We start from the raw sequence: 22,725 nt of genomic DNA, 5'->3' as shown, positions 1-22,725 counted from the left end.
TTGTGTGCATATACCACCACGTTGTCATTTACTAGAGCAGGACAGAAGAGGATGAAGCAACAGCCATTTCTGATGATGCTATTTCTGCAGCGTTAGAACATTCTGACTCCATTTATCCATGCTTCACATTGCAAGTTATTCAAAGTTTCTTTCTGACACCTCAAAATTGAAGTTTAGTAACTCAGCCAGCATTCTCATTGCGATTTCAATTGTGATGATTAGAGCGCTTCGAGCAGCTATAAAAACTGAAAACTGAACCATTTCCAAGGGCCTAAGTAAAAAGTGATAACTGATAACTCATGTATGAAGTTTTATCATACTACTACATGCATAAATATGCAGTTCATCTTAACATGCCCAATTCTGCAAACAACCAGCTTCTTTCCAGGGACACAATTGGAGTATCGACACAAAAAGGACCCCAAAGAGGATGACCAACCATAACGCCGGATTAAGTTCAGCGGGAGATTGCACTGAAGCAGATTTTCTATCACACCACCCCAGAGGGAAGACGAAGAACAAGCTGACCCCCAAAAACACTGCATTCAATCATATATCACAAGAGTCAAGCCGGCAAGTTCTTCACATACTCTGACAAAAAGGCTGCAAAAGAAAGCGATGCAAGGGAAGAACTAAATATAAACAGCCAACCTTTTGATATAGTAGTAACAGAAATCTGCTAAGATGAAAGTCTGAACAATTTCAGAGATAAGAACCATTGATGGCCATAATCCATAACCCAGGGCAACTAACAACTGTCCACGACTATCCAAGACCTGTAGCATGAAACAGTAAGTTGGCAGCAGATGAGCTATTAGAAAAGTCCCGATAAGCTGTGCAACCAAAGAAATTGTGCTAAGAGAAGCAGCGAATTCAATTGTCAGCCATAGACAGACAGACTGAATGAATTTGATCAGGTTAAGAAATATAATATTGACAAGGAAAAAAATGCATAACGCAGTACACCCATCAATGCAATAGTGCTTCTGAAGAAGAACGACTTAGTTATACTATCAAAAGTTTGCAACAGACTAATCCTTTATAAATTGTGTATACATTTCATTCAGAGATAAAAGAGATAGCCATCACCAAAAATGTCCTCTTATTGATTTTGATCAGCAGCACAAGCCAGAAAACAAGTGCTCACCATACGTGCAAATGAATCAAGAGATAACTAATGCAATGACTAGTTTATATGAACAGAGCCATACCTGAAGAACCCAATGAGCACAGCTCAGGAATCTTGCAACACCCAGTGCAAATACATAATGAGCTGTGAATGGCTCAACAATCTGAAATAATATTAGGAAAATGAGTTATAAAAGAAACTAACAGAATTAGATTCTATAAAAGCAGAATCTTGGAAGATTATTTTTAAATTTAAGAAATTTTACTTTGGTGTTCTGCATGACGCGCAGTTGGGGCAGTACTGAAACAGCCTCTAGATATACACAGAAGGCCCAGAAAATCCTGTTTACGAAATGATGAGAAGTTGATGGATGAATCAACAACGCTAACACAGCACATGGTATCACCTGCATTCAATTTTAAAGGTAAAGGATAAGAACCAGACTGGTAGAATATAAAGTGTGTATGAGTTATAGGCAATCAACTATCAGTCCCAAAATTGCATAATTATGTGTAAAAGAAAGCAACTAAGACCCTTTAAGCAGAGGGCACCAACAAGAAAGGGGGAAGGGATGAGAGAGAGAGGAGTCATGATATGTATTTGTAAATCAAGTCACATGAAAACAAAGGCAGCAGACTCAACATGATACCATGGCAACTGGTTCTATTTCAACAGGAACATCATAACAAGTCATGCGCCAACTAAATAGAACACTCTAAACCCCCTAGTTTGAAAATGTAATTTAGGCATCAAGAAGGCATTTCAGCATCAGCATAAATAAGTTTCCCAATATTCAATGTACTGATACTGCAATGTTTCATTTATCCTGTCTTCAATCTAAAGAATAAAGACGCTGCAAGAAACGCTGAATTTTGGAAATTTAGAAATATAACTTCCTCAACGAAAATATATATATGGTAAATGCCCCAAAAACAAGCCTTAACACAATGTTGCCTTCCTTGGAATCCAATAATAGAGACGAAACTTTATTGGAGAGGTATAAACAACAGCAAACTTACCACATAGTATATTGCAAAGTTGTCCTTCTCCTCCATGTAACTGGCCCTAAGTTTGAAACGAATCATGTATATAACCCACAATGTTGTAGCTAGCGTAGCTAAATCAAGAAGGGTGTGTATATCATATTCCATAACAAAACTGCAGTACAGCCTAACAGCTAGAAATATAGCTGTTAATTCCTGAGACTTGAGTGATAGTCCTGTGTAGCATTGAATAAAAAGAGTTACGATAAAGGCGTGAGAGCTATGACAAGAAAAGAAACCCTAGAGATATCGACATGAACATCTCAACTCAATGTCTGTTGTATGACATAGGCAGAACCTATAAGATGTTAAACATTCGTTCAAATTAAATTAACGAGAAAATGAAACTTGAAAAAAAAAAATGATCTCTAGTGTTTCTGTGCAGAAAAGAACTGGGCTCAGGTTAACAAAGAAGCATCCAGGCTCAAGCATGTAGATCCCTGTAACACGGACGAAAACCTTAATCCAGGAAAAAAATTGATCTTTTTCCCTGACCCAAGTTTTCTGAGCATTCCAACTAAGCATCAAGGGAATCTGAGGTTCGGAACTCCCAGATTACCCTCTCGCTATCTCCATATGAGCAAAAAGAGAATGGAAAGATCTAAAGCTGGTCAATGAGCGAGACAGGTCTATCAATCTCCTCTATTCACACAACCCAAAAATGGAATACCAAAATTGCGCACAACACTTGCTCATAGCTAGACCAATTTTCGATTAATCAAATACATACCCATCAGAAATTCTCAATCAATCAATCAAATAAATCCAACTATAAAATGTCCACAAAATGGTTGCTAATACCAGCGCATGTCTTCTCCTTCATAAGCTTATAGATGAGGACGGAAATTCCTAAGGAGTGCACGGCCTCGGCAGCGACGAATAGATTATCATGATCGTGAACAATGAACCGAAGCAACACAAGAGCCGCCATACCCGAAACAACGGCCAGAAAAGCCTTCACCTTTGGGGGTTGCCGCCTCACCCATGTTGTCACGGCGTGGATCGGCTTTTTCTGAGGCCTCATGAGGTCGTCGTCGCCTTCCTCTTCTTATTTCTTCCCCCTTTTCTTTTTAGTCTTTCGGCGAAGGAGAGAATTGACAGCAGGGAGATTATGGGAAGGAAAGGAAAGAGATTGAAGTAACAGTTACAAGGGATACCGTTCAGGGTGAAGTTCTTTAGTTTCGAAATCGAATGTCCTCAAATAGGGTGGATATGGGGATTTGAGCCTATGCAATCTTCGGCCGTAACTGCGAGCGAGGCCGTGAAGACAAAAATCAAAGATGAGAATAGATGAAACCATGGAACATGTTTTGTTTTTTTCCCCCAAAATAAACCTTTGTTTTTCTTCTGATTTTTTTCGTTGGCCAAAAATATGTGTTTGTGAAACGCTTTTTCATTACTATTAATTTGTCTTCAAGTTTTTCTCGAAAGAAATTGCTTTGAGTTTTGGAAGTGCATATGATTTTTTTACTTATTTTTCAATTGCACAAAATGTGGGGGGAAATCTTCTTTCAACATTTTTTTTAGATTTTTAATCTGAAATTATATTAATCATTGGTCCTATTTACAGAGCAAGAGAAAATTTTTTCATATAAGTGTATAATTTTACTTTTCATTTTATTATTAAGGGTATAATGTATATTAAATAAAGATAAAATTAAAAAGTTGTGAAATTTTAAATAAACGTTAATGAAATTTAAAATTTTGCTTAATCTATATAAAATATGTTAAAATTGACTTACAAACAAGATTAGATGAGTATATTTTGTCAATTTAGGTTATTTGTTATTATCAACTTTATGTACATTAATACGCTAAAATTAATTTCTCGATTTGGTTGAAGAGATGCGATTGAGTTTGGTTCTAATATTTATAATTTAAAATATGATCATATTGACAAGTGCTAAATAAGTAATAGCAAAAATAATTCTAACTCACGCGACACAAATAAAATTGACATCTGTATTCGCTGAAAATTGAATTTTCATATAAATTTAATGAAGTTAATGATGTAGAACAAGAAAGGATGGGAAGGGATGAGAAGTTAGAGAAGAGGGAGAAAAACTGATCGATAAATTCTAAATGCCAAGTCTGATTACAAAGTAAAACCCTGAACTATAAATAAAAGAAAGAAATAAAATAAATAAAAGAAATAAAATGAGGGGAGTGGGGAAGTGGGGTGAGTGAAGTAACTACCCACGATCTAAAATACAGAAATAATTAACAAAATAAACAATAATAAAAATAATTAATTAGTTAAATTAAATCTGCATCATTTCTCCCCGAGTTGGAAGAACTTGCCACTAGAGAGTTGGACAGCTCGAAGTCATCAAGGAAGGCGGGGTCTATAAGACGGAATTCGTCCCCGGTGAGCCACGTGGTGTCTGCATCATTACAGCCTTTTCAACGAACAAGGTAACGATTGATGGGACCTGCTGGAGTGGATATCGTCTGCTCATCCATCACGGCGTCAATAGCTTGGGCAGGTGGCGCAACCTTAGGCAACGGTGGAGTTAGGGCTTGGTGGGTCGAGGTACCTGCAGCATCATCAGAAAACAAAAGGGGCGGCTTGAAAGTGCCCCGATAAGGAACAAGATCCTCAATATTAAATACTGGATTGATAGCCATATCTGGAGGTAACTCTAATAAATATGCATTAGGCCCTAACTTCTTGGAAATGCAAAACGGGCCAGAGGCACGGGCATGCAGCTTCTTGTAAGGCCTCTTTGGGAAATGCTTAGGCCGTATGCGAGCCATGACAAGGTCGCCAACATTGAACTCTTGGTGACGTCGATGGACATTGGCAGCTATCTTATACTTGTCATTATTTAAAGTTAACTTACGCCTAACCTCAGCATGAATATCATGAAGGCGATGTGCAAAGGTCTCGGCGGACTCAGAAGGGCGAGCTGACAGGGGAAGGGGAACAAGGTCAATAGGCTGCTTTGGGTTGTAACCCTGAACAATTTGGAATGGGCTTTTGCCAGTGGATCTATTGACCGAGTTATTGTAAGCAAATTCAACTATAGGCAAGACTAAATCCCAGTTACTAGGCTTATCGCCAACTAAACTACGGAGCAGGCCACCTAAGCTACGGTTAGTTACTTCAGTCTGTCCGTCAATTTGAGGGTGGAAAGCAGACGAGAACTTTAGTTGTGTCCCGAAGAGCTTCCAAAGGGTCTTCCAGAAATAGCTGACAAACTTGACATCCTTATCAGAGACAATAATAGTAGGCAAACTGTGAAGATGCACAACCCCTCGAAAGAAAAGCTTTGCCAGATGTGAGGCATCGGTAGTCCTACTGCACGGAATGAAATGTGCCATCTTTGAGAATCTATCAACCACAACTAAGACAGAGTCGTGCCCTCTCATTGTCTTAGGCAACCCAAGCACGAAATCCATGCTAATGTCCTTCCAAGGTGCCCCAGGAATAGGAAGAGGCGTGTATAATCCAGTATTCCTCTTCTTTGCCTTGGCTGTATGGCACGTTAGACACTGGGAAAGGATTCGAGCAACATCACGCTTAAGGGAAGGCCAATAGAACCTATCTTCAACTAGGGCTGTAGTCTTCTGAACACCGAAGTGTCCTACTAATCCTCCAACATGCAATTCCCAAACAAGAAAATCGCATAGTGACGTGCGGGGAATGCACAATCTTGACCCACGGAACAGGTAGCCATCATCAATAAGGAAATCCACATGATCATGGCGGTTGCCATCTTTAACCTCGTTATAAATGATACCAAAGTCAAGACACGAGCTGTACTCATCCTTGAGCCTGTCAAAGCCCACGACACTAACCGTCAGAGTGTTGAGAACATGGATTCTTCGGCTAAGAGCGTCAGCTACTTTGTTCTCTACCCCTGGGCGGTGCTTGACCACGAAGGTAAATTCCTGAATGAATTCGCTCCACTTGGCATGTTTGGCATTCAAATGCCATTGGGAGCTAAGGAACTTGAGAGACTGGTGGTCTGAGTAGATGACAAACTGTTGGGGAAGGAGGTAGTACTTCTAATGCTCCAAAGAGCGAACAATGGCATAGAACTCTTTGTCATACGTGGAGTACTTTTACTTGGCCTCATTGAGCTTCTCACTGAAGTAGGCGACAGGGTGGCCTTCTTGGCTGAGAACGCCTCAAATCCCAACCCTGGATGCGTCGTAAGCAACTTCAAAGAACTTGTTGAAATCAGGTAAAGCCAGGATGGGAGCACTTGAGAGTTTCTTCTTAATAGTGCTGAAAGCTGTGGAGGCCGTGAGAGTCCAGTTGAACTTATCCTTCTTCAGGCAGTCAGTAATTGGAGACATAAGTGTGCTGAAGTCTTTGATGAAACGCCGATAGAAGGATGCAAGCCCATGGAAGCTACGTGCTTCCTGCAGTGTCTGCGGTTCTGGCCAATCTTGAATAGCTCAGACTTTTGTAGGGTTTGCAGATAAGCCTTGTTCCGAGACGATGAATCCAAGAAACGTAACTTGATTCTATAGGAAGGAGCACTTTGGTAGGTTGAGATAAAACTTCTCCTTTTGAAGGGTTAGAAGCATCTGTCTAAGGTAGTGCAAGTGGTCGTCTCTGGACTTACTAAAAACCAGAATGTCATCAAAGTAGACAACCATGAACTTTCCTAGATAAGACTACAGCATATGCGTCATTACTCGCATGAATGTGCTCGGGGCGTTTGTTAAGCCAAATGGCATAACGAGCCACTCGTACAGTTCATCTTGCATTTTAAATGTAGTTTTCCACTCATCTCCTGGTCTGATTTGAATATGATGGTAACCACTGCGAAGATCAAGCTTGGAGAACCATTTAGATCCAGACACTAAATCAAGCATGTCCTCTAACCTAGGGATCGGGAACCTGTACTTGATAGTTATCTTGTTGATGGCTCAACTATCAACACACATTCTCCACGAGCCGTCTTTCTTCAGAGTCAGAAGGGCAGGGAAAACACAAGGACTGAGGCTATGCTGGATATAACCCTTCTCAAGTAAGCCATTAACTTGACGATTGAGCTCTTCCCGATCTTTAGGGTTCATCCTGTAGTGTGGAAGGTTGGGGAGTTGTGATCCTGGAACCAAATCGATCGCATGCTGGATGTTCCTCATGGGTGCCAAGTTAGGAGGTAACTCCTTAGGTGCAACATCTTTAAACTCGTCCAAGAGTTGGGTCACTTATTTTGGAACGATGTTAGGTGTTGGTGCAGGAGGAGAGAGGACTTTGGAAACAACGATAAGGATGACATCAACCTCTCTACTTTCTTCGATGAACTGCTTCTCTGTAAGGAGGTGAAGGTTGATAGGCTTAGAGGTGGATCCTTTGGTGGGGGCTAGACCCTTTGCTTTAGGCTTAGACTTCGCAGGATGAAGTAAGATGATCTTGCCCTCATGCTCGAAGATGTGGTTATTTGCTCGGCCCTGGATAGTAACATTATGGTCATATAGCCACGGGCGTCCTACAAGAATGTGAGACACATCTATAGGGATCACGACACACAAAACATCTTCTTTGTAGTCGCCCAAATGGAGTGGGACATGACACTGCTGAGTGATAAGCAATGAAGTATTGTCGACCCACACAACTTTGAAAGGCTTAGCAATTTGCTCTGTCTTAAGTCCAAGACAAGCAACACCTCGACTAGAGATCACGTTCCTTTCACTTCCATTATCAATAACCAACTTGCATTACTTATCACCACACTTTATGAAGGTGTGGAAGATGCTGTTCTGTTTCCATGAGTCATCTGGCGTTGGGACAGTCAGGAGGCATCGCATCACTCCAAGATGACCTGATGGCATGTCATCACAATTAATTTCTTCGTCCACATCAGAAGGAATATCGACAGGTTCGATGACGACATCTGGCTCGCTCTCGAGTAGTACATCATCTTGAGATTCGATAAGCAACGCACGTTGCGAGCACTTTGAAGAGATGTGTCCCTTAGAGTGACACTTGAAACACTCTATCAATGAGCTACCTGTGCGAGCGTTCGAGGTTGATGACTCTCTTGGTCTAGAAGTGCTTGGCCCTGAAAGTTGTTGACTTACCCGTTGATTGGCCGAAACAGCGGAGCTGCGTGTTGGACAAGACTCTAATCCAGAGAAGCTGGGACGCCTGAAAGAGGGATACTTAGGCAGGGAGTCAATGTCGATAGCCTTATGATATGCTTCCTCTAAAGTGTAAGGACGGTTTACCTTGAGCTCCTTCTGTATGTCATCCCTAAGGCCGCTGATGAACCTCTCAATAACCACAAAACTAGGCTCATTTAAGTCATTGCGGATCAGAAGGTCATCGTATCGAGAGACGTAGTCGGCTGTCGATTGGTGGTTCCCTGCTTAAGGTTGTTCAATTGGTTGAAAAGCGTGCTTAAGTGACTGACCAGCACGTACTTTTCTTTAAGCTTCAACTTCATCTCCTCCCAAGTAGTGACAGGAGGTTGCCCTAAGCGTTTAAGGTTCGCTTGGACGTACTACCAATACTTCCTTGCAGATCCTAAGAGCTTCATCTTGGTAAAACGAACGAGCTGTATGTCACTCATATTGTACCACTTGAAGTAGTCGTCCATGGTGGCTAACCAATCGAGGAAGGCATTCGTGTCTAAACAACCATCAAAGTCAGGTGCCTCGACTTTAACCCTCTTCATCGCATCATCATTGTAATCTTGCCGAGGGGTGTCTCGGTATCGTCTGGGCGGCGACGGGTCTCGTCCATACCTAGGGCACGCGGCGTATACTCCATAGGCTCGTCGGTTCGCAACATGGGATTCATAGCGAGCCTCTATCCCTTGCTCATCCCATGGGTTGTCCTCTTCCTCGAACTGTGGGGGAAGGGTCTCAACGTGTAGCGGTTTAGTCTACGAGTTATGTAGACCTATAGACAGTTGGGAGCCTCTAGTGCGAGATGGTCCAACGGTGTCGGGCTTAAGGTGCGCTTGATTGATCTTAGGGACATTTCCAAGAATCCCTTCTGCACCCTTACTAAAGACCTGCCTATTAATCCTTAGGAGAGAATCCCTAATCTCCTATTGGGAGGTCCTAAGCTCTTGATTAACTATCTCAAGCTCCTGAGTAGTGGCTCTAAGCTCCTAACACTGGGAGTTATATTCTTGCTTAATCTCGGCCAAAGATTCCTTAAGGCATTTGGTAAGTTCATTCAGTTTTAGTTCAAAGGTCTGAAGTCTCTGGTCCATTTGGGATTGAAGGGAGCTAACACGAGGTTCTAAAGATTGAAGTGCTTGGTCTAAGGTGTCTTGTCTATTTTCAATATCACGAATAGTCATGCAATAAATAGACGAAAGCTAACAACAAATAATAAAGTAAGTAAAGAGCTACTAATAAAATGAAAATAAATTCTCTCTCTCTCTCTCGGCTTTTTTTTTAATAACAATAATATAAAACCAAATTAAACAAATGGAAATGCTAATAAAATATAATATCTACAGTAAATAATAATTAATAGAATGGCAAAAGCAAAATAGTAACCTCTAGTATGTCAAACTAGTCACAGTAAGTTAAAGAGAGGGTCAACTGCGCCTTACCAACATACTTAAAGAGACCAGAAAACTAAAAATTACCCCAAAGTGTCTAAAGGATTTTGTGGCCGAAGTGAAAATTTTGACAAAATCTGGGTCCAGAAGTGTAATTTCCTCGAACTAATTGGGCCGACTGCAAAATTTCAAAACCTGGGGTGAATGCGAAATTTTCTAGAAAATATGGGTCAGAATGTGTAATTTTCTCTAAAAACGGAATCTGGAACTGTAGAAGCATGGAGGCACGTGGATTTCACACGCAGAGACTGTGATGGCGCATGGAGGCGCGTGGAGGACTTCTGGCAGTGAAACTCAGGGAACAGGCCGCATTCCTCGAGGCGGACTTAATGGTGGTTGTTTCACGCTGATTGGATGCTGGACGAGTGAGATTTGGGCCTCCAAAGTGACGCCTACAGTGACGTTGAGCAGAGGGAGTTTGGCTGGATCGTGGAGGCTGTTTCCAGTGGTTTCTGGCTGTGAAACCTTGAGATCTGGACGGATTGTTGCCTACGGTGAGAATGGAAGTGGCGGCGTGGTGAACAGTCGTTTGAAAATAAGCGAACAATGGTGAAGGAGCGGCGGCTGTGGGTGGTTTTGCAACAAGGACGTGTTTGGGGATTGAAAAATGAGTTTGAAAAAGTAGAATAAAGCAATCAATCAGGCTCTGATACCAAAATTGATGTAGAACAAGAAAGGATTGGAAGGAATGAGAAGTTAGAGAAGAGGAAGAAGAAGAGAGGAGGAGCAGAGAAGCAGGGAGAACGGGAGAAAAACTGATCAATAAATTCCAAATGCCAAGTATGATTACAAACTGAAACCCTAAATTATAAATAAAAGAAAGAAATAAAATGAGGGGAGTGAGGAAGTGGGGTGAGTGGAGTAACCATCCACGATCTAAAATACAAAAATAATTAACAAAATAAACAATAATAAAAATAATTAATTAGTTAAATTAAATCTACATCAGTTAATTATTCGAATTTTGAATTCAATCAATTAAATTAGTTAATTTTGAACAATCGGTTAAAAAGTAATTGACGTTTAATAACAAATGTTCGAAGAATTGCTCTGAAGCTTTATGGGCTTGAAGCATCAAACATCCATATGAAGCTTCACTTACATGTGACTCTGTATTTCCTAATCTGGCGCAAAAACTTGGAGCAATATTGTTGGAGACGTAATGTTTAAACTTGTGAAATGACAAATGTAACGAAGAAGCGGGTTTGTGTTAGTCCTCCACCTTCCTAACTCCACTGTCCCGCTCTTTTCCATGACAACAAAATCAACAGCTAACATGAATTAGACCTTTTGAGTATAGGCTTCAGATGTTTGTCTTCCTCAAATGATACCATGCCTACAAGGGATGGATCATCCAGCATCATCCTAGCAACCAAGTAACCGGCAATGGACCAGGTTTGGCATTTACGTGCCTGCTTCCCTACGTATCTGCCGAGCTTTCCATCATAGTATTCTGGCCAGTTATCATTCAACAATTTGGTCTCAGCAGTCTCAAGGGCTCGCTTTGCAATATGGGGCCGTCCAATCTTGATGCTGGCCGCCGTGAGAAGCCATAAAAGAACTGAATGAAAACCCAACAATAATCACATTAATAATCCAAAGTGCCAAGGAGAATAGAAATACCGGTACAACTAATTATGACGAATTTCCGTGCAAATGGTAGCTAAGGGCAGAACAGTACCTGGCCAAGAACCCCCATTGTGGTAACTCCATCTGGTATTTTTGGGGTCACATCCCGTTATAATACGCCACTCATCGCTTTCTAAAGCTGGATAACAAACTTTTACTGGCATCTCCCCGATTAATTCCTGCCACCGTGATTCTATGAGGTCCATGATTGCAATGGATTGCTCATGAGTAGCTAGGGACGATAAAATTGCCATGCAATTACCCAGACAAAACCACCGGAAATCCATCCTAGCAGGACTGACATTTCCTATGAAGTAGCCACCGTGATCAGGCATGAAATCAAAAATCCAATCTGGAAGAGAATCAGGGATAACATTAAACTTGTTTACTGCAGTATGTGAGTATTCCTCTGTTTTGTAGCGATATATATCATTTAGCTGCTTCAAATCCAACCAATAGTAGCTTCTCAAATGATAGGTTAAGGCATTTAACCGTGTGACAATTCTTCCCACAAAATCCTTTCCCTCGTCATCTTGCTTAAGCAATTGCAAGGCACATCTTAAAGCCATGAAGAAAAGTGCTTGAATCTCAATGGGATACCCATAAACACCCTGAAACAGCGCATCATCAATTAAAAGTAGGACAGAGTGAAAATAAACACTAGAAACGAATGAAAGAGTACCTAAAAGAAATATCCCCTTTCAAGATAACCATATAATATCGGTCTGATGCATATTCTATGGACTCTTGATTCAGTTGATGTCACAGTCGGCATACAAACGATTTCTTCTTTCCATATAATGGTAGAAAAAACTAAGAAAAATCATCTCATCCTACAATTGATGAAAGCCTTAGTTTCCATTTCGACTATGAGGTATCATAAATTTCTACGAACTCACCATTCTACGATCAATCATACAGCATCCATCAGCACATAAAAGAGTTGGGAACGTGTCAAACCCCTCTGAAAGGCATAAACTGAGAATCAGTCGCATGCCCTTCTGACATTCTGGGAGTTCAGCCAAGGATGTGTCTCCGGTAGATTTTGTATATGCACGAAGCAGTATGATCCACCAAAATCCTGAATCTACTGGAGCAACCCTTCCTATTGCACTTTCACCAAAATCTGCTATCAAGGTCTCAGCCCTTCGGACTGGTTCATGTTTTCGGACCGGTTCATGCAATACTTTGAAACTAGCAGGCATCACTCCTGCTCCTAGCTGGAATCTATCAACTCTTTTCTCCCACGACTGAAGGCGAAGAGTCTTCAAGATAAAGTTTTTAACAATGTCAGGTTCCCCCTTCATCAGAAAAGCCAGCGCACTTGGAACAAAGTCTCTTACAAACACCTACGGACACAAATAGTACCTTAGATAACATCTTCCATCACTGAAAATGGGCAGAATTGGTAAGAGCAATATACAGTAGTCCAACCCCTGTCCCGGTAAAACAAATAGAAGTAAAACACAATGACAAGAGGGAAACATGTAGAAAACTCATTTGTAAAAAATAAGCCAGCTTATTTGGTGTAAGAGTAAATTTAGAATTAGAAGTATCGCTTATTGTGTAACCAAAAGCTCCAAGTGTTTGATGGCTATACACCGGAGGTCCATGTCATAAATAACTTCGAGGAAAAAGGAAATGAAGACAAACTGGCTATTTTAGGTACAAAACAACCAGTGATGTATCTTACAATCATTATTCATCCCCAGTGTTGTTAGTATGATACAGAGAGTTTATTAGATTTTGTAAACTCATCCCCTCTCCCCAGATGAACATTCAGATACATTTATGAAATGACAAGGTCCTGGCACCTGATTATAATTTAGATTCTCTTTTGAATTATCCAAGGCAGCGATTGTCCCAACCGGTTGACCACGAAAATATACTAAGGAACGCTTCAGAGCCTCCCAACCTTCAACTATGATTGTATGTGGATCCGACGCCGGTGTTACTGGGGCATTAGTAACTGATCCATTCAGTGGAGACAGTGCATTGTCAAGATTGTCCACCGGGCGATGAGTGTTCTCTATTCTTAGTTCACATGATCTCTGTCTGTCTATAATATTCACACCCGCCTTTCGCCTCCCTAACAGTTTTGAAATGTCACGATCCATGACTTCTGTGTCTTTATCTTGTGAATCTGTTTTTTCAAAACTTCCGCTGTGTGAACCATCCATGGAAAACGGCTGATACTACCCACAATTTTAATGCTTAAAAAGAGTATGGCACTTGTAGTAGTACTGCTCAAAATTCTGCAATCAAGCTTGGTAAGATTCAATGACCCAAAAACAGAGTTTCATAAGATTCATGACATAATTAACACAACATGATGCCCAAATTAATTAATTCTATGATTCGGAAACTTCATAGACCCAAGCAAAACCAGCCCAGACGTCTAACTTTTTGGTATAACATGTTAATCCATTCAGTTTGATGCATCATAAGTAAATCTCCGATATCGTATAAAGCCATATAATATATATATGTATAAATAAAATATTTTTCTCCATATAAATGGCAGCGACTTCGACTTTGTAAAGATTCAAAACGACTCCTGTTAAATATTACAAATAGCCGCCAAGAAAAGTGTTTAATTTGAAGATCCTACTTAATTGAAGCAGATCCTGCTCAGATTGTTAATTCAAGACAATAAACAACACAATGGTCCGTGCGTCCGGCATTCCAGATCACTGATTGAAGAAAAAGTAATGTTCTCCTTGTATTTTACATTCTTGCGGAACAAAGTCACTTCTTAACTGGAAAATATCCCCTGATATCTGAACTACTCTTTATTTGATTCTGCTTTAACATCAGAAGGAGAAGACGAAGAACGACCATTGATGAAATCAAGCCAAAATTAAAAATGTAGTCTCCAGTCAAAGCAGGAGTTGTTAGAAATTAAAATAAAAGAATGGAGTAATTGGCGGTAATAAATTATCATAACGCATAGTTGCGGACAATACTAGCATTATACAATTTATGGATCCCATTATCAACTAAATACTAACTGGAATGAGTTCATCATGTCAACCTTTCAGATTTTGCAGAGGAATAAACATAAGTAATGTTTGCATAAAAGCCACTGGTGCTTGATCTGTCACAAAACCGCGCGGCTTGAGAGAACAAGTGACACGGATACATATTCTTAAAGTATCGATCCATTTCACTAGAATCTTTGTTTTGCCCGTTGGAACAAATGCATAAATTATTAGGTGAAAGGGCATTGTACAACCATGTAATAATAACAAAACAGACATGTGATTATGATTGTACAAATATCGCCGCGAGACAAGACATATACACCACCATTTCTTCGTAGCTGGTGAATTTAGTTTCCAGATTCCAAAGTAGGTTAACTCAATACAACAGAATTTCCATTGGTAACGCAACCTATTAGAGGATTCGGGAAGAAAGAAAGAAATGAAAAAGAGAGCGGGAGAGAGACGGGGAGATAGAGAGAATATTACAAACAATCAGAAGTTGTTCAAGATTAGCTAACACTTTATTCCAACCAAGCTCATGCCACGGATGAACGAACCAAAAGACTCCGCAATATTCATGCAATCATGTAAAGTGCAGGAATCCACAAACACAAACACAATGCACATATAATAGCTGAATATGCCATCAAAATACAGGAAAGAGCATTGTAATTCAAGATCAGAAAAAACTAACCGCGAAACTCGAGAACCAGCTAGAAGGAGGCACAGACAGAGAAGAAAACACGAGAATAAAATGCACTGTTCTCAGGAAGATTGAAGAGCTTGTAGGTGGTGAGAGCTTCCACAACAATGCATTAGCGAGTAGGGAAGAACGACCCCGTGAACGTCCTTGTCAAAGAAATAACAGAAAAGGGGGCTGTGAGCTTATGAACAACGGCCAGGAGGCAGCTTTTGGTTGAATTTGACGGTTTGGATTTGTTCGGGCGGGCAGATATTTTGGTAACACACACACACACTCTTGAGGTGTGACGGAGTGTGTGAGGGAGCGGGAAAAGAACTAGAATTCTAGAATGCGCGGTTCATTATGTTTTGTACAATTTTTGCCAAGTTTTATTTTCTGATAAATAAGATAGAAAATGCGCCGTTTACTTCATTTGCTGGGGAATTGAAGGGCCAAAACAGAGTGAAGGTACAGACATAGTGGAGGGACCGTAATGGCGCGGACTGCAGCGTAACGCGGTGCGTTTCAGACATGGGGGGAATAAGAATAACGTGTTTGCTAGCCGACGACGCAAAACGGCCAACACACTGTTCCTATTTGGCATGGTGTAGGGCCACTATAAGTACGGCTGGGCTGGCCATGTCAATTTACAATTTTACACCGAGTATTAATGACGTTGGGAGGAATAATACAGAAGGGAGAAAATATTAGAAAATAAAACTTTTAAAAATAGTTAAAAAAATTATTATTTGTGTAAATTTATCCTCCTATTATTCTTTCCTTCCTAATTTTATTCTCATCCAAACACGGTTAAGTTTTAGAAATTAACTTTTGTCATGGCACATTAAAATGATCAATTATAGTGTTTTCTTCAAAGTTGGTAATAGCGGTACTATAAATATAAAAATCTAAAAAATTATTGCAACATTTTCAAAACATTCAGAAGTATAAATGATAAATTATTTATATGATTTGTTAACAAAAATAAAATTGTAAATATTGAAAGCTGTATAAATTGTTTGATATGGTTTTCTAAAAACCGCGGCCTAAAATCTAAACATAACAGTTCATCACGCAATATATCACGAGATTCTTGAATCAACTGTCCCGTGGGATCGATGGCCTCTCTACCTGCCTGGGACTGGAAGCCAATGAGGAATAGGCACATTACCACTCTAAATCTTTAATGGCAGTAGATTTTTTTTCCTTCTAAAAATTTAATTCAAATTCACTGTAGTTGATAAATGAACTATTTTTTCCTTTGTTGGAATAAATGAATTACTCCTCCAGCCCTAAATATAAGATTCACTTTACAGTATAAATTACAATATAAAATGAGTCTTATATTTAGGACTGAATGAGTATATTTTACAGTAATTGCAGTGCACAAAAGTATTAGAAATTAATAGCCCATTCAGTTGAATTTTATGAGAGGATAGATATTATCTGAAATACTGATGTAATTGATTGATTCAAATATTTGATTGGATTTGTATGGTATAAAGAGAATTGTATTTTGCCGTGCTGATTACCTTTAACCTAATACCCAATATGAAAGAAATGGAGTGAAGAAAAAAATTTTAATGACAATTTAAAACAATTTTAAAAATGAAGTTATAAGATTTTAATAAAGAAAAGGATTATATGCAACTGACTCAAAATTTAAAAGGAGTTTGGTATAATGCTGCCAGAAAAATCAGTGAGCTAAAACAGAGAATTTAATTGTAGTAGTATATAAGCAACACTGCTATATATGTTTATGTATAGATACCTACGCACAATTATTCGACTCACTGGTTCAGTCCTAGATGTATTGTACTGGTTATCATATAATACATGCGCATACACACTTTTAATTAATAAAAATTTCAAATTTTCATGGTGTGGACGAGGGTGATTTGTCTATTAATTTACTATTGTACAAAAAAGTACACAATTTTAATCCATTATATTTATACACTGACAGGAGTAACTTTGTCTCTTAATTTATCATTCCTATTTATTTTCATATTGGCTGTAATGTAACCAAACATTTTTATGTATATATAATTTCTTCTTAATTATGCAGTACTAAAATTTCCATTGCATTTTTTGGGATTCAGAGAACCAAACACGCTGTAAACGTATTGCATTCCATTGCGTTTCCATTCACTGAACCAAGCAGGCTGCAAATCATGAGGAATTGGAAACTAGATATTTCGGCCACAAAGGCCCGTCCCAACACTAACGGGCGCTCCAAGCTCCAGCTTTGGCTGAGCGGCCACCAGAGCCAATTCATTTTTTTTTTTGGGAAAAAGGATCAAATAACATTAAAAAGGAAAAAAAAAAAAGAGTATCCTTACAAGTTACGGGCACAGTACGTAAGTCGAATAAAAATAAGAAAATTTAGTTAATACAGAAGAATGCATAGGATGAACTATTATACTAGCTCCAATCCTAGTCATAAAAGTAAATTGACTAATTTAAAAAAAATTAAGAAAAGAAGTTAAGTTAGTTATTTGTTATAAATAGGTGTTGTTTTTCTTAAAATATCCTTACTAATCAAGTATATTGGCTATACCTACCATTACCATTGTTAAAAGGATTATCTTAGAAAAAATACACAAATATTAGAGACAAAGTGGATTGGGATCTTATATTTAAGACTAAAATAAAATTTAAACGAGGTCTTATATTAAGGATCGGAGGTAGTATTATATCTAGATAAAACTAATTCATGTTAGAAAACTATATTGATAAGTATAGTACTCTTCCGGTCTTTAATATAGGACCTAATTGTTGAGTTAATTTTGGTTCTAAATATAAGACTCAGTTTTCATATTTATCAATTTTCTCTAAATTATCTCTATGGATACTCCTACATCCATAATCAAGTAGAAGAGGAAGAATAGGTATTAAAAAAAATGATTATGGTATTTTAAAAAAATGTGTCATATTTATTATAATTAACTAACTTATTTAATTTTTTTAATCTAATCAAATTAGTTAAATAAATCTTATATTAAAGATACGGTAAATTTATGTGATTGGTTGATGGTGGTGGTAACAGGGGGGAATCGCCACTGGCGCCAAAAATAAAAAACTTTGTCGCAATCTCGGCGGGGAAAAAAAATATGCTGTTGGTGAATGCTACTGAACACTGGGAGGTAATCCCCGAACGGAAAAAAACATCCGAGTGAAAAAGAACTAGAGTGAGAAAATGGGTCCCGCCGTCAAGGGCTGCCCTGCTCCTTTTCTCCGCCTGTAGTTAAAGGCCCTGCTTCGCTCCTTCTGCTAAACCCTCTGGTTACGTAAATTAGCACTTGGCTTCCTTCCTCTTTTTTTTCCCCTTATAATTCATTCTCTCTTGCTTGTTAACTAATGTTAATGGCGGCTCCGGAAGCGAATGTCAACATGAAAGCTCAAAAGAAAACAAAGAAGCGAAAGCAAAGAAGCCCCGAGGAAACCGAAAGGCTTTCCAAAGCGCAGAGAATCGAACTGAGAACAGTGGAAGATGATACAAAATCAGAGCAGAGAGACTCCCAGTCCAACGAGTTTGAATTCTCCCCTCCATGGAAGAACCTTCAGTTGATTTTATGCATCCAAAACAAGCATCTTGATCTCCAGAGGTACTTTTTCCTCCTCCCCCCCTTCTGGTTATTACGCTCGATTAACTGATAGCGTAGCTGTTACTCTTTAAGAAGAGCACATTATGTTCATCTCTAATATTGAAGTGTCCTCTCGGAGACTGGCTATATAACTATCAGATATTTCTTTTGCATTACACAAGTTAGTTTCTTAGTACTCTTAGAACAAATGGCAAAACTTTCGTGAGTCATAACTCCGTCAACCCAGAAGGAAGACGTGCTATAGTGCTATCCAAGTTATTGAACACGTGCTAAAAAATGAACCAAAAGCCCGCAGAAATAACATTTCTTCCCGGTAAGATATGTAAGAGAGAGTGGTAAAGAGTCCCATGGGGGCAAAGGCCTTATATAGTTGTACATATCTTGTTTTGTCCAAATAAATTAATTTTTGAGTATATTTTATCTATTTTTTCCCATGCCTCTCGTGAGCCATCCAAAGGAACAATGAGATTTTGTATTGTCACTTTACCACAACAAGTTTGTGTTAATGCAGGAAGATCGAATTAGCTTTCAGTTTTGTGCAATCAAGAATTGAAGACGGTGATGGCACTGTTCAGGATCGTGAAACAATAAAACTGCCGAGACTATTATATCTCCTTAATGATTGGATACAGTCACTGTTGATTTCCTTAGATACAAAAAATTTGAGTGACGGAAAAAGATCTCAGGTGGGAGTTGAGGCATATATGGATCTTCGTTGTTGGGAGATATTCAGGTTCTGCTTGCAGGAGTCTTTGAAGTTTAATGTTTCTCTGAATATGTCTCGGCATCTCCTACGGCCTGTTCATTTTATTGTTCAAAATGCTCTATCACTGCTGGAGGGTTCCTCCATCTGCTCAGGAGAATCTTTTATATCTGGTGAAAGGTACAAATTATATGGTACTGCTCTTGATTGTGTTTCATTGGTATTCTCGTCCCATGGTGGGTTGTCAAATGAAAATTTGGAGTTATGGGTTACAACAACTTGTATACTCCTCGAGCTTGTCCAAAAAATGTATATCAAACACCTTGATAAGATCAATATGGGTGAATTTGCTATACATTTTCTGTGTTTGGTGCTTCAGCCATTCTCAAAGTTTTTGAGGGTTCATCCAGCTAGGAAAAATGGATTTTATAATTTTGTGGATAGACTTCTTGAGCCCCTGTTGCATTTGTTGGGTGAGTTGAAGCTTCAGGTAAATGGAAGCAATAGCCCTTGGACAGAGAAGTTGTTGAAGTTGGTGGAAGAAGTTCTTTCTTATGGATTGTTTCATCCAGTACACATTGATGGATTCTTTAGCTTACATGGTGTAGAGATGTATGTTGCTTCATGTGATGATAAATCAAAAGATTCAAGAGCAGTTATTATGAGTTATCATAGACATTTATTTGATGTATTGAGCAAAGTTATAGCAAGAAAAAACACAACAGCAATAAGTAGCATAGGTTTTTTATTTCACTTGTATGTCAATGCGGCAAGAAAGTTCAAGAGAACCTCAGTGCTGCACGAAGCAACTAAGAGAATGGAGAGTACAAGAGATACAAGGCAGCTAGAATCAGGGGAGAATAGCTCAAATAACATGTCTTCTGACACTCAAAAATCGCTCACTAATTTTTTGGTTCACATTATGGAGCCTTTGTTACTTGAGATTGATAAATATACTCAAGGTAAACTTGATGGCAAACTCATGTTGGCAGGGCCTCATGGTATACTAAAATCTATTAGTAACTTGCTTGCTAGTTTTATGCAAGAGAAGGTGTATGTGAGGACAGAGGACATGACTGGAGGAGCTTGTCTTAATTTCTTGAAGAAAATATATAATGTACTAATGTCATGTTCTGCCACTTTGCTATGCTTTTCCAACTATGATGTAAGTAACAGGATAGAAATGGAAAGGCTTACTTTATCAGTTAATGAGATCCTAGTTGCAATAGGGTATCTTTTGGAAATTGAATATGAGGTTATTGGAGAAGATTTGGTGAACTTATGGTTTACAATGTTATCATGCTTAGCAATCAGGGGGACTTTTATGGATGCCCTTGATCAATGTTCATTATCTTCCAGCATATCAGGCTTGGGGAGCCAAATAATCAATCTCTATAGTCAACTTCGCCAGGTTAGTTTCAAAACTCTGATTACTGCTCTATAACATGGCATTTTTTCCTTAGTATTGGTTATGCCCCCTTGTGGTTGTTTGTGAATCTCACTGCCATTTTGAACTCATGACCTATTATGTATGGCTGAATGCTCTCACCAACAAACCACAAACTCACCCCTTGGTGGTTTATAGTACTGAATTTGAATTCTAGGGCGTTGGTATGGAGGAAGTGGGGTTTGGTGAAGCCATTCCTGAATTATTATAATAATGAATTATTCTACCTTTTTCATGTTTTCCTTCCTTGGGGCCTACAATATTAAATTGCAATCTAGGGTGTTGGTAGGGGGGAAGAAAGTTTGGATGCAGCCATTCTTTAATTGTTATAATTATTGTTTCTTCTTCTTAAATGTTGTCATCTGTTGCCTTTTATTTCATTAGATGGATTTCAGGCATGTTCTTACACATGTTGAACTGATGTAGGTGGACATTGCTATTTTAGCATTGTGCAAAGCTATTAGACTTACCATACATGATGAGGCTAATAGTGAAGAAACTTCAAGGTTTTTGACGTCTGTATCTAATGAAGTTCATTCACAATCGGTGGACAGGCTACTATCTTCACAGGAGTTCACTAATGCCATTCATAAGGCTGTTCAATCAATTCCAGAAGGGAATGTGAGTGGTTGCATTCGACATTTAACAGATGATATATCTAAATCTCTTATGTGGTTAAGAGAATGTTCTTCATTTGTTGTTGGTGAAAAATTTAATAAACGACATGTACAACGCACCAGGGAAGTTTTTAATCTGCGAATGGTGATTCTTGGTAGAGGTTTGTCTAGGCTGTATTCATTAGTTCTCGAATCACTCACTATCACTGAGGGAAACAGTAACCTGATTGGAGGTTCTATAAGAGAACTAATAGAGCTAATGCGTCCTTACTTGAGTACTCTAGTACGACAACAATCAAATACCATATGCAACTTCCTTTCAAATGTCATGGGAAATACTGTTGATCAGGTGGCTGGAAAGAGAAAAATTCTGAAGAAATTTGGTAGTTCCAGTCAATGGGTCATTCTGTTCTTTTTTCAGTTGCTTGTGTTGTGCCGAAGCTTACATAGGCAAGCAATCAGCCTTATGCCTCCTGCTTTATCTAAGAAGATGTCTGCTGAAGTGGGGGACTTCATAGCATACTCTGCTCGTGAATTGATGGAGAGGATTGATGGGAGAGACATGGGATATTTTTCTTGGATTGTTCAACCTTCTGCTTCACTTCTTGCTGTTATGCAAAATATCTCTGACATCTATCTTGAGGATTGCTCACCTGACAGTTCTCCTTTACTGTACACATTACACTCTATGACTCTTCAGAGGCTTGTTGACTTGAACAGGCAGATTGTTTTGTTCAAGTATTTGCAAAATATTCATTATAATTCACGAATCGAGGCATTAGAAGAAGAGGCAGTTGGACTTACCAATTTTATGATGGAGAACCTATCATGTGTATATCAATCACCATTCTTCTGTTCTGATGAAGTAAATTGTGAAGATTTAACCTCCCAAGATCCTCATGAAACCAATGGATGGGATCTAGGAATATGTGTTGCATATGATGAGTCATTGCCAATGGCCATGTGGTCAAATCTTTGCAAAAATATTGATATTTGGGGCAATCATGCTTCCAAGAAGCAGTTAAAGAGGTTCTTGAGACCTGCTTCGTACTTTCCTTCACGGTGTTACAAACAGTTTCCAGGAGCTTGGCTCACTTGAGATTGATAAGGGTAGAAGGGTCAGAGGAGTGACTTTACCACAGATATCATCGGAACTTTTAAGCTCTTCAATTTGTATGAACAGAAAGTAAGATTTTTTTTTATTGTTCCTGGAGTTCTCTCTGTCTTACTCACACACACACACACATGCGCACACACTTTTCTATGCTCACTAGTCAACTACTAGGTAACTGCATATAGATATTCACCAATCTCTTAGTCAACTTTGGTCTTCCGCCATAAA

General features: G+C 39.0%; 3 protein-coding genes across 4 annotated transcripts; 1 reads left to right on the top strand and 2 right to left on the bottom strand.

The window, feature by feature from the left end:
* Positions 1 to 237: 237 nt before the first annotated feature.
* On the bottom strand, positions 238 to 8,911 carry LOC114745087 (ER lumen protein-retaining receptor erd-2.2). 2 transcript variants are annotated; one of them, XM_028933225.1, is made up of 7 exons: positions 8,901 to 8,911; positions 2,974 to 3,345; positions 2,149 to 2,348; positions 1,395 to 1,535; positions 1,212 to 1,292; positions 652 to 776; positions 238 to 539 (listed from the first exon to the last, which is right to left on the bottom strand). In XM_028933225.1, the coding sequence occupies exons 2-7, from the start codon at positions 3,194 to 3,196 to the stop codon at positions 491 to 493; spliced, it is 819 nt and encodes a 272-aa protein (XP_028789058.1). In that variant the 5' UTR covers positions 3,197 to 3,345; positions 8,901 to 8,911; the 3' UTR covers positions 238 to 490. The 2 variants fall into 2 exon arrangements, with proteins under 2 accessions (XP_028789058.1, XP_028789057.1); XM_028933224.1 differs by lacking the exon at positions 8,901 to 8,911 and having other exon boundaries at positions 2,974 to 3,445.
* Positions 8,912 to 10,718: 1,807 nt separating this feature from the next.
* Positions 10,719 to 13,589, bottom strand: LOC114745086 (probable alkaline/neutral invertase F). Its single transcript, XM_028933223.1, has 4 exons — positions 13,157 to 13,589; positions 12,242 to 12,691; positions 11,395 to 11,953; positions 10,719 to 11,274 (listed from the first exon to the last, which is right to left on the bottom strand). Exons 1-4 carry the CDS (start codon positions 13,520 to 13,522, stop codon positions 10,985 to 10,987), a joined length of 1,665 nt encoding a protein of 554 aa, XP_028789056.1. The 5' UTR covers positions 13,523 to 13,589; the 3' UTR covers positions 10,719 to 10,984.
* Positions 13,590 to 18,301: 4,712 nt separating this feature from the next.
* On the top strand, positions 18,302 to 22,482 carry LOC114745089 (uncharacterized). Its single transcript, XM_028933226.1, has 3 exons — positions 18,302 to 18,616; positions 19,128 to 20,730; positions 21,193 to 22,482. The coding sequence occupies exons 1-3, from the start codon at positions 18,369 to 18,371 to the stop codon at positions 22,480 to 22,482; spliced, it is 3,141 nt and encodes a 1,046-aa protein (XP_028789059.1). The 5' UTR covers positions 18,302 to 18,368.
* The last annotated feature ends 243 nt before the right edge of the window (positions 22,483 to 22,725 follow it).

Source organism: Neltuma alba, unplaced genomic scaffold (assembly GCF_004799145.2).
Source record: "Neltuma alba isolate B1F8T4 unplaced genomic scaffold, ASM479914v2 tig00004528_pilon, whole genome shotgun sequence".
Classification (NCBI taxonomy): Eukaryota; Viridiplantae; Streptophyta; class Magnoliopsida; order Fabales; family Fabaceae; genus Neltuma; species Neltuma alba.
Note: the sequence above shows the minus strand (reverse complement) of the source record. Positions and strands in the feature narration are given on the sequence as shown.